Source organism: Oryzias melastigma, linkage group LG7 (genome assembly GCF_002922805.2).
Source record: "Oryzias melastigma strain HK-1 linkage group LG7, ASM292280v2, whole genome shotgun sequence".
Lineage (NCBI taxonomy): Eukaryota > Metazoa > Chordata > Actinopteri > Beloniformes > Adrianichthyidae > Oryzias > Oryzias melastigma.
This window is the reverse complement of record NC_050518.1, coordinates 6,371,345-6,383,410: the sequence shown is the minus strand read 5'-3', so window position 1 is coordinate 6,383,410 and position 12,066 is coordinate 6,371,345. Positions and strand designations below refer to the sequence as shown.

The following is a 12,066-nucleotide window of genomic DNA, read 5'->3' as shown; positions in this document are numbered from 1 at the left end:
GTCGCAGCGGAGACAAAAAAATGCTTTAAAAAAACAAATACATAACATGCTTACCAGAATTAAAGTATAAGACACACTTTTGGGAGAAAAGTGCGGTCCCTCTTAACAAATCCACCATTTCCGGTGGCGTCAAATTTGCGTCCATGCCTCTTTTTTGATACACATCAAATTCGCGTCTGCTGCCTCTTTTGACACGTGTCAAATTTGATGCTCAGTGCTTGTTCAAAAATGTGTTCATGAACTAGACTAGCTACCGTCAAGTTTTTAGCCTCATCTTTACTAGGAAGGATTAACTGTATATTTCATTTACAATTCATGGAAGACGTTGAGAGACGAAGTTTATTTTGAAAAGCTCTATAAAAGCATTAGTAATGACATGTCACATTGTCTGGGTTCATGAGATCTTTTTTTCTTCTTACGGGTATTGTTACCTACAATACTTCTAGCTGTTTTCCCGTCTTTCTATAGGCTAGTTTGATGACTTGCTGTCCCGCAGTAGATCAGGGAAGGAAAAAAAAACTAAAATGATAATATCTCAATGGAAATAAAAAAATATATCAAGTTTAAGAGAAAAACTATCAGATTCCATGCTTGTTTTGACGACACTTCTTCTTTATCAAATACTGATTCACACACCTCCAGTGCCCTCTAGTGGTTGTTAGTGGGAAACGGCTGCTAAAGAGCAATAGGTTGTTATTGGGAAAGCAAATATTTAAGCATATTAATGTAAAAAAAAAAAAACACAAATAAGTCGCTCCTGAGTTTAAGTCGCAGCCCTCGCCCAACTATGAAAAAATAAATGAAATGGGCTTGTAGTCCTGAAAATACCGTTGTATGACGAGCCCTAGAAGATTTAGCTGCATTAGCATACAAGGGAAATTGTTCACCAAAGCAAAGGCTGTGATATGATATTAGCTCTCTAATGGTACGTTCCCACTGGGCTGTGTTCCAGTGACCACTTCCAATGAAAAAACACATACCTGTATATGCACATTTTGGGTTTCCACATTCAAAACTTTTGCATTCACCCAAGCTAAGTATGTTTTTAAGTCAATTTTTGGGCTCTAAGAGCAAAATGCACGGCAATTGAAAGTGTGTTGAAAGTTAAACCATTTGAACTTTAACCAATAGGGCCTTGGATTTGGTAGTTATACGTGGGTAGCGTCTTTTTCAAACACTAAAGTACCAACTGTTAGAAAATTGACTATGGAGAAGACATTAATATTTGCGGTGTGTTCCCAGTCTGAATTATTTGACACCTAGTCTTTCATATATCAAAATAGAACTGTGAAAAAAGCAGGAACAAGATTTTCATTTCATTAATTTAATTCTTACTGGTTTACATAATTCTAACGAAAATATAAAACCAAGTTTACAATAAAGCAAATGACAGAGTTATATTCAATGTCTTTAATTATTGAATTGGATCAGTTTTTAATTTTGGTAAATTGCAGAATTGTCATTTTGTGGTCCAGGATGGATGATACTGCTGTTTCACTGGGACGGTTGTGCAGTCTCTTTGGCCAAAGAGCCCTCAACTGGACAGAGGGAGATTTATATTCATTAACTTTAAAATCCAATGTAATACTTTAGACCAGAAGGACTTCAGGGCAGCGAAACTAAATATGAATCAACAGCTCTGCTTTTCAACTCTCTATGTTAAAAAAAAAGAAAGTCTTTGAATAATGACTGAGTTTTGTGGGACAGATGCTGGTGGAACTGTGCTCAAGGTGAATCCTGTCAGATCACAGGAAGTACTGCAATTAAGAAATGGTTTCTGCTGATTGAAGCGTCACGTCTCTTCCTTTCTGTTTCAATAAAACAGGCATGGAGTCACTTTTTCATTTGCAGGTTTTGGCTCATCCTGCTCTCAGCATTATCAGAAGCGCCTCTCGCCCAAACTCCAGCATGCATCCCCATCCATCCCTTCCTCCGCCACCCTCCCCTTCCTTTTCCCAGCTGCATCGGCCCGTAAGCCAATCAATGGCGGGGCTTTCAGGGCCGGCGGAGGCCCCGGCGCACGGAGGGGGGGATCAATAAGTTATTAGCACCATTCTGTCAGCTGTAATGTGGAGATTGATCGGGGGGCTGCAGCTGCCGGCGCCCCCCACGTCCCCACCTGTCACGCCTCCGCCCCTCAGCCCCTCTCTCCATGCACCCAGCCCCCCTCCCACTCCGCCGGCCTGATAAAGATGACAGATTAACGAAGTAGGAGAGGAATTAAGAGGACTGGCTGTCTAAGCTGTCAGCCCGTTCTATGGGATGGGAAGAAAGAAGGAAGTTTGAGGAAGAGGTGGACGAATAAAAGTAAAACAAATAAAAAAACGAAGAATGCAATAGTGCCTATGATTTGGCATAGTGTTACCAGCAGGAAAAACCACAGGAAAATCTTGAACCAGTGCTAAGAACAGTCCTAACATTTGGGTATGTCATAGAAGTAGGAGCGTTTTGGTCCTAATAAACTACTATTATGACAGTTGAAAACAAAATCAAGCTTTAATCTTAAACAAAACTGGCTCTCCAAATATTTTTTTCAGAAAAATGAACAAGCAGGTGATAGAAAAGGCCTGGGGTTGACAGCAGTGTTAGTGGGGGTAAGGGGTTTTTAGAGACGCTGGCAAAGCTCACGGTTAGGCATTAAAAGGGAGTGCCCGTCCTCTAAGAAACCCTATTTAATTGGCTTTAAAAGCTTTCCGCCCTCAAATCTCGGGCCCTCAGGCACTCGCTCAGGAGACGCGGTGTCTTGAGCGAGGTCGGCTCAAGAGACAGCTTGAGTGTGTGTGTTTGATCATGAGAGGCTCTGGGTGTGTGCGTGTTTGGTAGAAAAGAGGGTTAACTAATGGGGGGTTCGCTAATAGGATAGACAGAGACCATCTATGAATTTTTTTTTTGTGAAAACATATTGGACGTAGTCTAAAATGAGGAGGAAAACAGAGTACGAGGCCATGAAAATAGAGTTTGTGAAAACCATTTAGTGTGCGTGTGCACCATTAGGAGTCCCCTTTCCACCCACCTCTGTATCTTGTGAATTGTATAGGAAGTGTATCTCCTCAGGACCTGAAAGGCAACATCAAACACCTCTATTATTAGTGAACCTCCTTCCTTTGTCCCTTTTCTTGCTTGCGCAGTCATCTTCTCACAAGCACCTGAGCTTTTTTTGGTACCGCAACAAAAATCCTCACCTAAAATTCTCTATTTTTTTGTCCCTCCCTGTATCTTCTTACAGACTTTTTATTTGAGGTCTCACCAAGGATTCATGTCTGGGAAAATGTTGCTAAACAAATGTACAGTAAAATGACTTTAAGTAAGTCGTTCAAACTCTTAAATCCTCCACCTCGAGAAACGGAAGCAAGCGGAAAAGATATTATGCTTAGCCAACCTCAGCAAGGATGTCAAGGATCATTATTTAGATAAATTGCCATCTATTACGAACACTGAACCATACCATCTGAATGCAAAAAAATTGGAGTGCTGACCTTGCATAACTACCTTCCGTCAAAGTCCCTAGAGTTCTTATTATGCCTGTGCTACATCCTCATACGGGGATATTACCAACTTTGTCATTTTGCATTCTTAGTGTGAGATGTGAACTAACAAACTCTAAACTACTGACAGGTCCACTGACAAGGCTAAAGGACTGCAAAAGAGCTTTGAGCCTTCCAATGTTATATACAAGTATACGTAATATCCTTCACTAAAGCAGTTCCACTGCAAAAACATGCACTGAAGCCAAATAAAGGGAAACAGCCTAGAGCTTTAATGTAACATTCCGTTTTGGGTTTCAAAGCTGCAGAGGATCCCGGACAAGCCCCCAGTTTGCCATGAGACAAAACTATAAAATAAAGAACAGGGACATATATTAATTATAAGGCTAAACAAAGATCTTCCAGCTATAAGAAGGATTTTTGCAAACCACAGTGAAGAGACTTTATTATTTTTTAATCAAGTTAATTGTTTACTTCCTCCTAGCGAAGAGACAGAGACACACTATTATCATGCTTTGATTTTAGTCTGTTTTAAACATGACTCATCTAACTCCATTTTGCTATAATATCTCTACCTAAAAACCTAGTCTGTACATTTCATTTTAAATGCAAGAGGGAATGTCTGCCAAAATGTCAATCAGGGACAGATTAAACTTTAAAGGGCAGAAACTGAATCTGGGCACCAATAACTTTTTTGAGATTTTGACCAAACTGTGTTTTAAAATCCCTTTTCCACCTTGTTTTGTTTTGCTGTTTACACACACTGTGAAAATGATGAAAAATTGCCTTGTTGAGGGGGTGAGAATAGAACCTTGAGGGTGGAACAACACCCCTCCTTGAACCCCCTCATCCCTAAAAATAAGCAACGAGAGAGGTAAGGAGGAAGAGGAGCGGTTGCTCTTGCGGCGTGGCTGTTTGTGTGCAGTTAGAGACGGAGGGGTTGGAGAAAATCAGAGGTGCGTGACACAGAAATAAGGTGAAGCAGACGGAGCAGTGACAAACTGCTTTTTCCTTCCTGCTGCGGATGCTGCGCGGTGCACTCTGCATCCCCACCCGCCCCTGATTAGGCCTGTATTGATTCGAGGCGTGTTTGAAGGGGTGGAGGTGAGGTGATGGGGCGGGAAGGAAGAGAGAGATGAGAGGGAAGGAGAGGAGGAGATCACAGCGGGGGGTTCTGTAATTGTACACTAGATGCCCCTCTTTGGTAGCAGAGTTGGAGGCCTGGGGACAACAGGGAGGAAAAAGAATGTGTTTTGGGGAGGAGAGGAGGGAACCTACAGTCGGGAGAAGAGCACAGACAAATTTAGATGAACGTTGAGGGAGGAGAAACAGATGGAGGAATTGGTGTTTACAAAAAAAAAAACAGTGACGCCAAATGTCAGCTGATAAAAAAAAAAAAACTTCTCGTGCAGAAAAGAGAGATTCAGAGATGCACTTTAGCTTAGCACAAGGAAAAAATGATAACATTTGACGACAGACTGCTGAGATAGAGACGTTACAGGCAACAAAGCCTCGTCTCCGTGCCCCAAACAGGCTAAGACGTGTGAATTATTTGGGCAGATCTGTCATCCACAGCGATACAGGCTTCCTCCTCATCACTGACAGAACAGGCACATCTCCAGATGCCTGTAGCTTCCTTCATCTGCTCTGTTTGTTTTTCTCTCTGCCTATCACTTTCTCCTTTGCATTTCCAAAGAAGCTGCCATGTATGCAGGTACACCCAGACCAGAGATGCCAACTCCGTGTCATCACTTTGTTGTTGTTGTGGGTTTTTTTTCTGACTCCCTCTTCCTTGTGGGTGTGCATTTACAGATGACCTTCTAGGCAAAAGGAGGAGTTTCTCTCCAAACACCAGCAGCGAGTGTCCCACTGACAGCAAGAAACCACGCAGTGCATCTCCAAAAGGTAGGGCTTTGATTTGTCTGCACGTTTGTTTGCTGCATTTCTGAAATTAAAGGGTGGAAAATAGTAGTTAATCAACTGGAAGGAGAAAACGTGGAATTAGGACAAAAGTAAGACACATCCTCATAAACCTGTTGATGAAAAAGATTGATGAACAACTGAAGATTAATAGAAGCTTGAAGGAACAGCTGCATGCTGACTGGTTCAGCCCCCGTTTTAGGAAGATATAAACATGTAGGAGGACATGCAGGAAGACGCTTTAGTTTCCATGTTATCTTTTTTTTATTGTTTTCTGCCTTTCGGTTGTCAAAAAGTAGATGCTACACAAAAAGCAGTTTAAAGCAAAATAAAAAAATCTGAATTTCTTGTGCACAGTATTTGCACAACTTTTGTTTTTATGTGTGAATTACTTGGTTTGATGTATATGTTTTTCAATGAACATATACTACTATGAATTGAGTGACCTTCCTGTCCGAAAGGAAAAAAAATTAGAAACACAAGCTGTCAAAACAAAGCGTCTCTTATGTGCAGTCATGATGCCGGCGTGTATTATTCATGTCTGGGTGTGAAACAGGCGCCCTGCTTTGGGCGGCAGACTCTGTCCTTGTGGACTCCAGGAGGAGGAATGTTTGACTGTTGCATTGCAGGAGTCAGAACCCACAGCAGCTCACCACACATCCACCTGTGCCCAACCTCACACACCTCCAGTAATCTGACACATTCAGGGAGAGCCGTGCTGTGATAGTTGCATTTCCTTCAAATTTTTGTGAGGAATTACGGGATGTAAACAGAGTAGCATAGCAATGACGAGACACAATAATTCATTGTAACGTGGTCGGATGAATGCAGGCTCATTAAAACAACTGTTAACGTGATTCACATTGCTTCTTGCACTGTTTTCCCGACAATCTATATGTCATAAACACTTATCAGTACTGAGGAGACAAGGACCATAGGCCTCAGTACTGCCTTGCAGCATCCCTCCACTGTAGGTACCAAGTAAAATGGTTTATTCAAAACAAAAATGTCTGGTTGACATCAGTTTGAATACAGACCAAACTCAAGGTTCAGGACTTATCCGTACCAAAGGAAATGAACTCTGTCTGGACCTACAGACTTTTCCGGACTGGATACAGAATACTCTGAAAGATGCCCAGATCTGTTTTGGTTAAGAGAGAAAAAGTGTTTGTGTTTACAAGTTGGTGTGCCCACTCAGCATGAGCTTCCTTCTTAAGTGGTTTTATTTTGGGGGTTTTGTTCCTTTCAGACTCCAAAGTATGCTTTGGTTCCTTGTTTTTACATCAAAAAAGCTCCAACTATACTTTATTTGCATATTTGCAGAGAAGGTTGTGTGTGTGTTTCCGTGCGCGTGAAGTCTGCTCCTGACAGAAATACATTTAAGCCATTTCAAAACATTGCTGATCCTTTGTCTTAACCTTGAGCTCTGTCCACACCTAAAGCCCGACGCTGCACCTGTATGTCTGCTTGAATTTGTGTCATCTGTGCTGCTTACATCTCCCTGCCTGAAGGCTGGCGACAGCAACTATCCCTTAATGACTGATGCAGGTAGAGAAGCAGACTGAACAGAGCCTGGGAAGAGTGGTGCATGGATGGAGCCAGGTAGATTGGATGCTGCCGTGCAAATGATGTGTGTTTTCCTTTTAGCTGCTAAGACTGCACTGGCTGCTGTGTTTAGAGAGCAGAAAACTTTCGACAGGCACAGACACATACAAACAAACACTTTGGAAACCCTGGGTGGATTAGAAGGAGCTCGGCAGCGGAGACAGGGATGTGTGTTTGCTCCTTCCCTCGCCACCTCCACCCCACCTTCGCTGCTCAGCGCCACTTCTGCTCGCCTGCCCGGGGCCAGACTCAGGTTTCAAAAAGGAGGAGGGTGGTTAAAATAACCCTTGCTTTCCTCCGCTTCTCCCTCCTCCACCTCATCCTCTGTCTCTTTCTTCTAACTCCTGAATCACCTCCCCGTCTATCCCCCGCCACCCTTACCTTAGATCATGTTACTATTGACAGAAAGGGGAGGAGGGAGGTCAGAGAGAGATTAAGCACGAGAACTGACAGCTAGATAGATATCATACGCCTCATCATTCACACAGCGTGGGGAACTGCATATGCTTTTGGATTGTGTTCACTTTTTTTATTTTTAGTCGAAACGTGGCGGTTTTTCACACAGTTGTGTGCTTGGTGTTGGAAGAGTCGTGATGCTATGGTTGGATCCAGGTTGTGCTTTAAGTGTGCAGCTTCTCGCCAAGAAGTTTCTATTTAGCCAGACCTTTTTTGAGCAATTTCTTAGTTTTGGTTCAAATTTTATAAAAGCTTCAGGTCAAAGAGAGCATTCACTCTAATGTGAGCTTACCTACTTAATTTCCTGTTAAACAACCTTCCTAAAATGTTACTTAAAAAAACCAAAAAATTCTCCTTAAAACTAAATGAAGGACAAAAAATAAATCTCCTATTTGTTTAAAGTCATATTTTGTCTGTTGGATTTTTTTTTTATTATGATCATACTTATGATTATACTGTTTTTTGGGAAAATTAAGAAAAAAAAAGTCACCTCTGAGTTGTGGGTGAAAGCAAGCCTCAGCTGATATCCCATAATCCCTTTGTTTACATATCTTATAGCCTCTTACAACTTCTAGCTAACATTAGCGGTTCAACAAGAATGGCGAGCAATATCGGAGTTGTACATTTTTGAGCCAGAGACCAGCTTGGCCGTAAAAAATAAAGACATACATGGATCCGTTTGTCCGCAAGTGGATGAATCAGAATGGCGTGGAGGGAGATTTCGGCCCGCCCCTTTCAGTTTCTGCATCACAAAAAAGAAAGCTTTTTTAAACAAAATATTTTTCATTTGTTCCCGATTCATCCCAATCTGAATAAATAAATGTGCAGAAACCAGGTTTTAATATTAAACTATTTTATATCCATCATGTCATGAGACAAACGCTACAATCACATTAAAAGCACGGTTTTCATTGGAGTGGGTCTCTAATACTAGAATATTGAGCTATAAATGAAATGTCAGATGCATTTGTGCTAAAAGATGGAAGTTGGCTGATTACGCTGAGAATGAAAAGAAGAGAACTGATGTGTTGAAGATGAAATTAACACGTAGTTGAATATAATTAAAAGCACCAGTGGGTGTCCTCCATGCGGCAGGTAAGGCTCTGCAGCCATGCTGAACTACGCAAAGGCACAAGCACCTCCTTTCAATCACGACTCGCCGGTTGGTCAAATTCAGCAAAGACTGGCGTTGAGTTGCGAACATGCAGAGCGGCTGATAATTAAAAATTGGGGGGTAGGAAGCGTTCATCTTGGGAGACTGAGGAATCACATGCCAATCAGAAAATCTGTGGTTAAATTGTGTATTTTACAGCTCAACATTGATGTGTGATTTTTTTTTTTTTTTTTAATTATTATTATTTATTTATGAGGAATTTATCTCTCAGAGCTGGACTCCATATAGCAGCTTTACTAATAATACTTTGTTTCTGATCCCAAGTCTTAAAGGCACCAACCTGGTGGACTTAACCTAAGAGCTGGTTATCTCTGAGGCCGACTGACTAGACCATGGTTTTCTGTAAACAGCCATTAGTCCAGAAAATAAAAGTGAATGGAAAACTGCTTGTTCATCACCCCACCCTCACTGTTTGGTAATGATAGACTCTTCTGTTCTCTGGGACAACACTGCTGAAAATGATAAAACGAATTCAATCCATCAAAAAGAAGCTGCACATAGCAGCATTTTAGCAGCACATTTTGTTAAAACTTCATAGTTTTTGATTTTTTTCTAATTTTTGTTAAGATGAGTTTCTTTTTTCCCCCAACTTAGAACAGGTGAACTTTAACAGAATCAAAAAATAATACAAACGTACTTTTTCTTTTCTTCTTTTTAAATATGTTATTAATATTAAAGTACTGTATAATTAATTTTAAAGTGATTGTGTGAAAATGAAAGCTTAGTGAAATGCTTCTTAACTCAGCCAGTCTCATTAATCATTATGATTGTGCCTTTAGGTTTCATTTTGACACAGATTTCCCCCCCTTTATTTAAAAAAAGAACGATTGAATAATCAGAAATGTTTACAGCTGCAAACTCCAACACAAAATCATAGAGACGTTCAAAATTACAACCCTCCCAGATGAGGACCATTTTGGAGGGTAAAATGTGTCTTAGTGCTTTTTTAGTCCTGGTCTCCTGCTGCAGAAGTGACCAACTGAAAGAGCTCTCCTTTGAAGATGATTAGAACATGGCAGCAAAATACCTTTTTGCACAAATCACATGTAGACTTGTTGCTTTTAGCTGCATGCTCCAGTCTCTTGTTTAATGTGGTTTTTCACGACCAAGGTGCAGGATCATCTTGGAACTTCTGATCTTAGAATGAACTTAGTCAAAATACCAGATGTCTCATTTAAATGGTAAAATTAAATTTATTGCCAAAAAATCCCAGCAGTCATTGGCTCCCATTACGTCTGGATTTCCTGTCACAGTTTAATTAGTTTTTTCTGATGGCAGGATGTTTGTACTGCCTTTCCCTTCTTTAAAGAACCTCTCTGGACCTGAAAAATCATTTAGAAATTCTTTATTCCTCCTTCAAATCTTGCTTTAAATTACTCAAAACATAGTTAACACATCCAAAAGTACATCCTATTCACTTGTGTTTTATGCATGTTGTGTAATTTTAAAAAAGTGTGAATTTAACTGTGTTTTATTTTATTGAGTAACTTAAAAGGAAGTGTTTTTAGTGGAACAGACGCTCAAACATTTTTCAATTTTACAGAAAACTCCGAGAGCCCGGTGGGGGAGGCAGGTGGGACGCACAGCCACATGAGCCCTGAGGAGCATTACAGGCGGATGATGTCTGCGCTCAGCGAGCCTGGGTCCTACGAGGAGCAGCAGCAGCGCCTCTACCAGTTGGCGAGCAGCATGGGTCTGCATGGCCACGGTCAGTCTTTACACTTCAAAGCTGGGCTCAAGTTTTCCTTTTATTGCCATGATTTTAAATATAAAATCCTTTTTGGTGCAACCTGACAAAAGCACGTCTACATGCAGTCTTTATTTATTTTTTAATAGATGCTGAGAAATGTATTATTAATTAGAATAGTTCCTAATTGAAGCCTTTGAGCGACTCCTCTCAAAAAGCAAGCGAATAAGACCTTTCCTTCACCTGTCACAAAGGTGTGCTGCTGCTTTGTACCCCCGGAGCGTAGCACTGTGCTCAGAGTGGCGTGTTTAGGTGTGCCACGCTGCTGCCACGGCAAAGCCCCAGCCGTGTAGACAGCTGACATTTCTATTTAGAGCACCCGGTGTCAAGTGTTACTCGGGGTGATTTCTGGCCACCCTGATTCTTCCACACCCAGAAACCTTCACAGGCATCAACTCTGTGATTGATACGGGGGCTCTCATTGGCTGCCTGCCGACACTCGCAATCTGCCCGCACCTTGGAAACAGTGAACATGTTGCACGTTTATGCAGTTTTTACTGACATAGCAATCAGTGGGTTTAGTTTGAGAATCCTATAGCTGCATGAATATGTATGATGATTAAAACTGTTCTGTTTATAAGTGTTTAAATGTTGATTTTTCTCATATTTTTGGTGGGTCGTATTCAAGTGTCTTGACTAAAACTATGTTTGAGCTGTTTCTTTTTCTTTTTTTAGTATGAATTATGTTATTTGATGGCTACAAATATAGAGGTTGGATGTATATAAATACTCAAATACTCAATCAGATCAATTAATCTTTCTCAGAACTTTTCAGGTTTGACTCTGCATAAAAACTAAAATAGACACTATTTCTCTCTTTTCACTTCACATTTTTTGATAATTTCTATTTCATTCTTTTGTTTTGAGGTCCTCGTCTTACCCCAACCTTTAACACTATGAGAGCATTTCGGTTCAGTTTCTTACTGACCAGCGAAATCTGCAAAGTCCCACTTCATATTTTAGAAAAATACACTTTATTATTATGTTTTTGTGGCTATTAAAATATAGCATTGAAATGTTTACAATAATTGAATCATAGCTTTGATATATTTTTCCATAAATAACAGCATTAATTTAGTTTATTTTTGAAAGCAGCACATAAACGTTTCTTTTAAAATAAAATGCTGCTTTTTATGACTTATTTTCTTCTTTTTTTTCTATAACAAATGGACATGACTTCAGTATAAAAACATCTATAGGACTACATGTAGGTGCAATTATACTTTAAAAAATTTGCATCTGAACATAAACTAATCAGCAGCAGAAGACTGGAATATGTGCTTTAAGCGTGTGTAATTGATAATGCTCGACAAAGTGTGCATTATCAGAAATTAGCGCATGTCGTGGAAGCCTAGTGCGTTCATTTCTGATAATGGACACTTTGAAGGGCACTACACCATGGTCACTTACAAAAAATGAATATTCAATTGATTTTTGATTGGCTTTATTCTTGTTTTATGTTTGATTTAGGTTGTTTTGTTCACAAAAAGCGGACTATTTGACATGTGGTTTGGCATGTTGTCATGGCAACATGACAACGTGCTGCTGTGCTGACGCTCACCTCGACTTCGAAAGAAGACTTTCTTAAGAAAAACAATATATATGATGATCGTAAATGTGGATTATCACGTTTTAATCCCCACCCAGCAGCCAATCAGAATCAAGTATTCAGCCAGACC

At 40.4% G+C, this 12,066-nt stretch overlaps 1 protein-coding gene across 9 annotated transcripts in view; it reads left to right on the top strand.

Annotated features, from left to right (window-relative positions):
- samd11 (sterile alpha motif domain containing 11) overlaps nt 1-12,066 on the top strand; it is a 105,439-nt gene that overhangs the window by 73,323 nt on the left and 20,050 nt on the right. For all 9 annotated transcript variants that reach the window (XM_024292349.2, XM_024292352.2, XM_024292350.2 and 6 more), the window contains 2 exons: nt 5,298-5,390; nt 10,184-10,348. In XM_024292349.2, the coding sequence (XP_024148117.1) occupies nt 5,298-5,390; nt 10,184-10,348 (258 nt within the window). The remainder of the gene's footprint in view (nt 1-5,297; nt 5,391-10,183; nt 10,349-12,066) is intronic.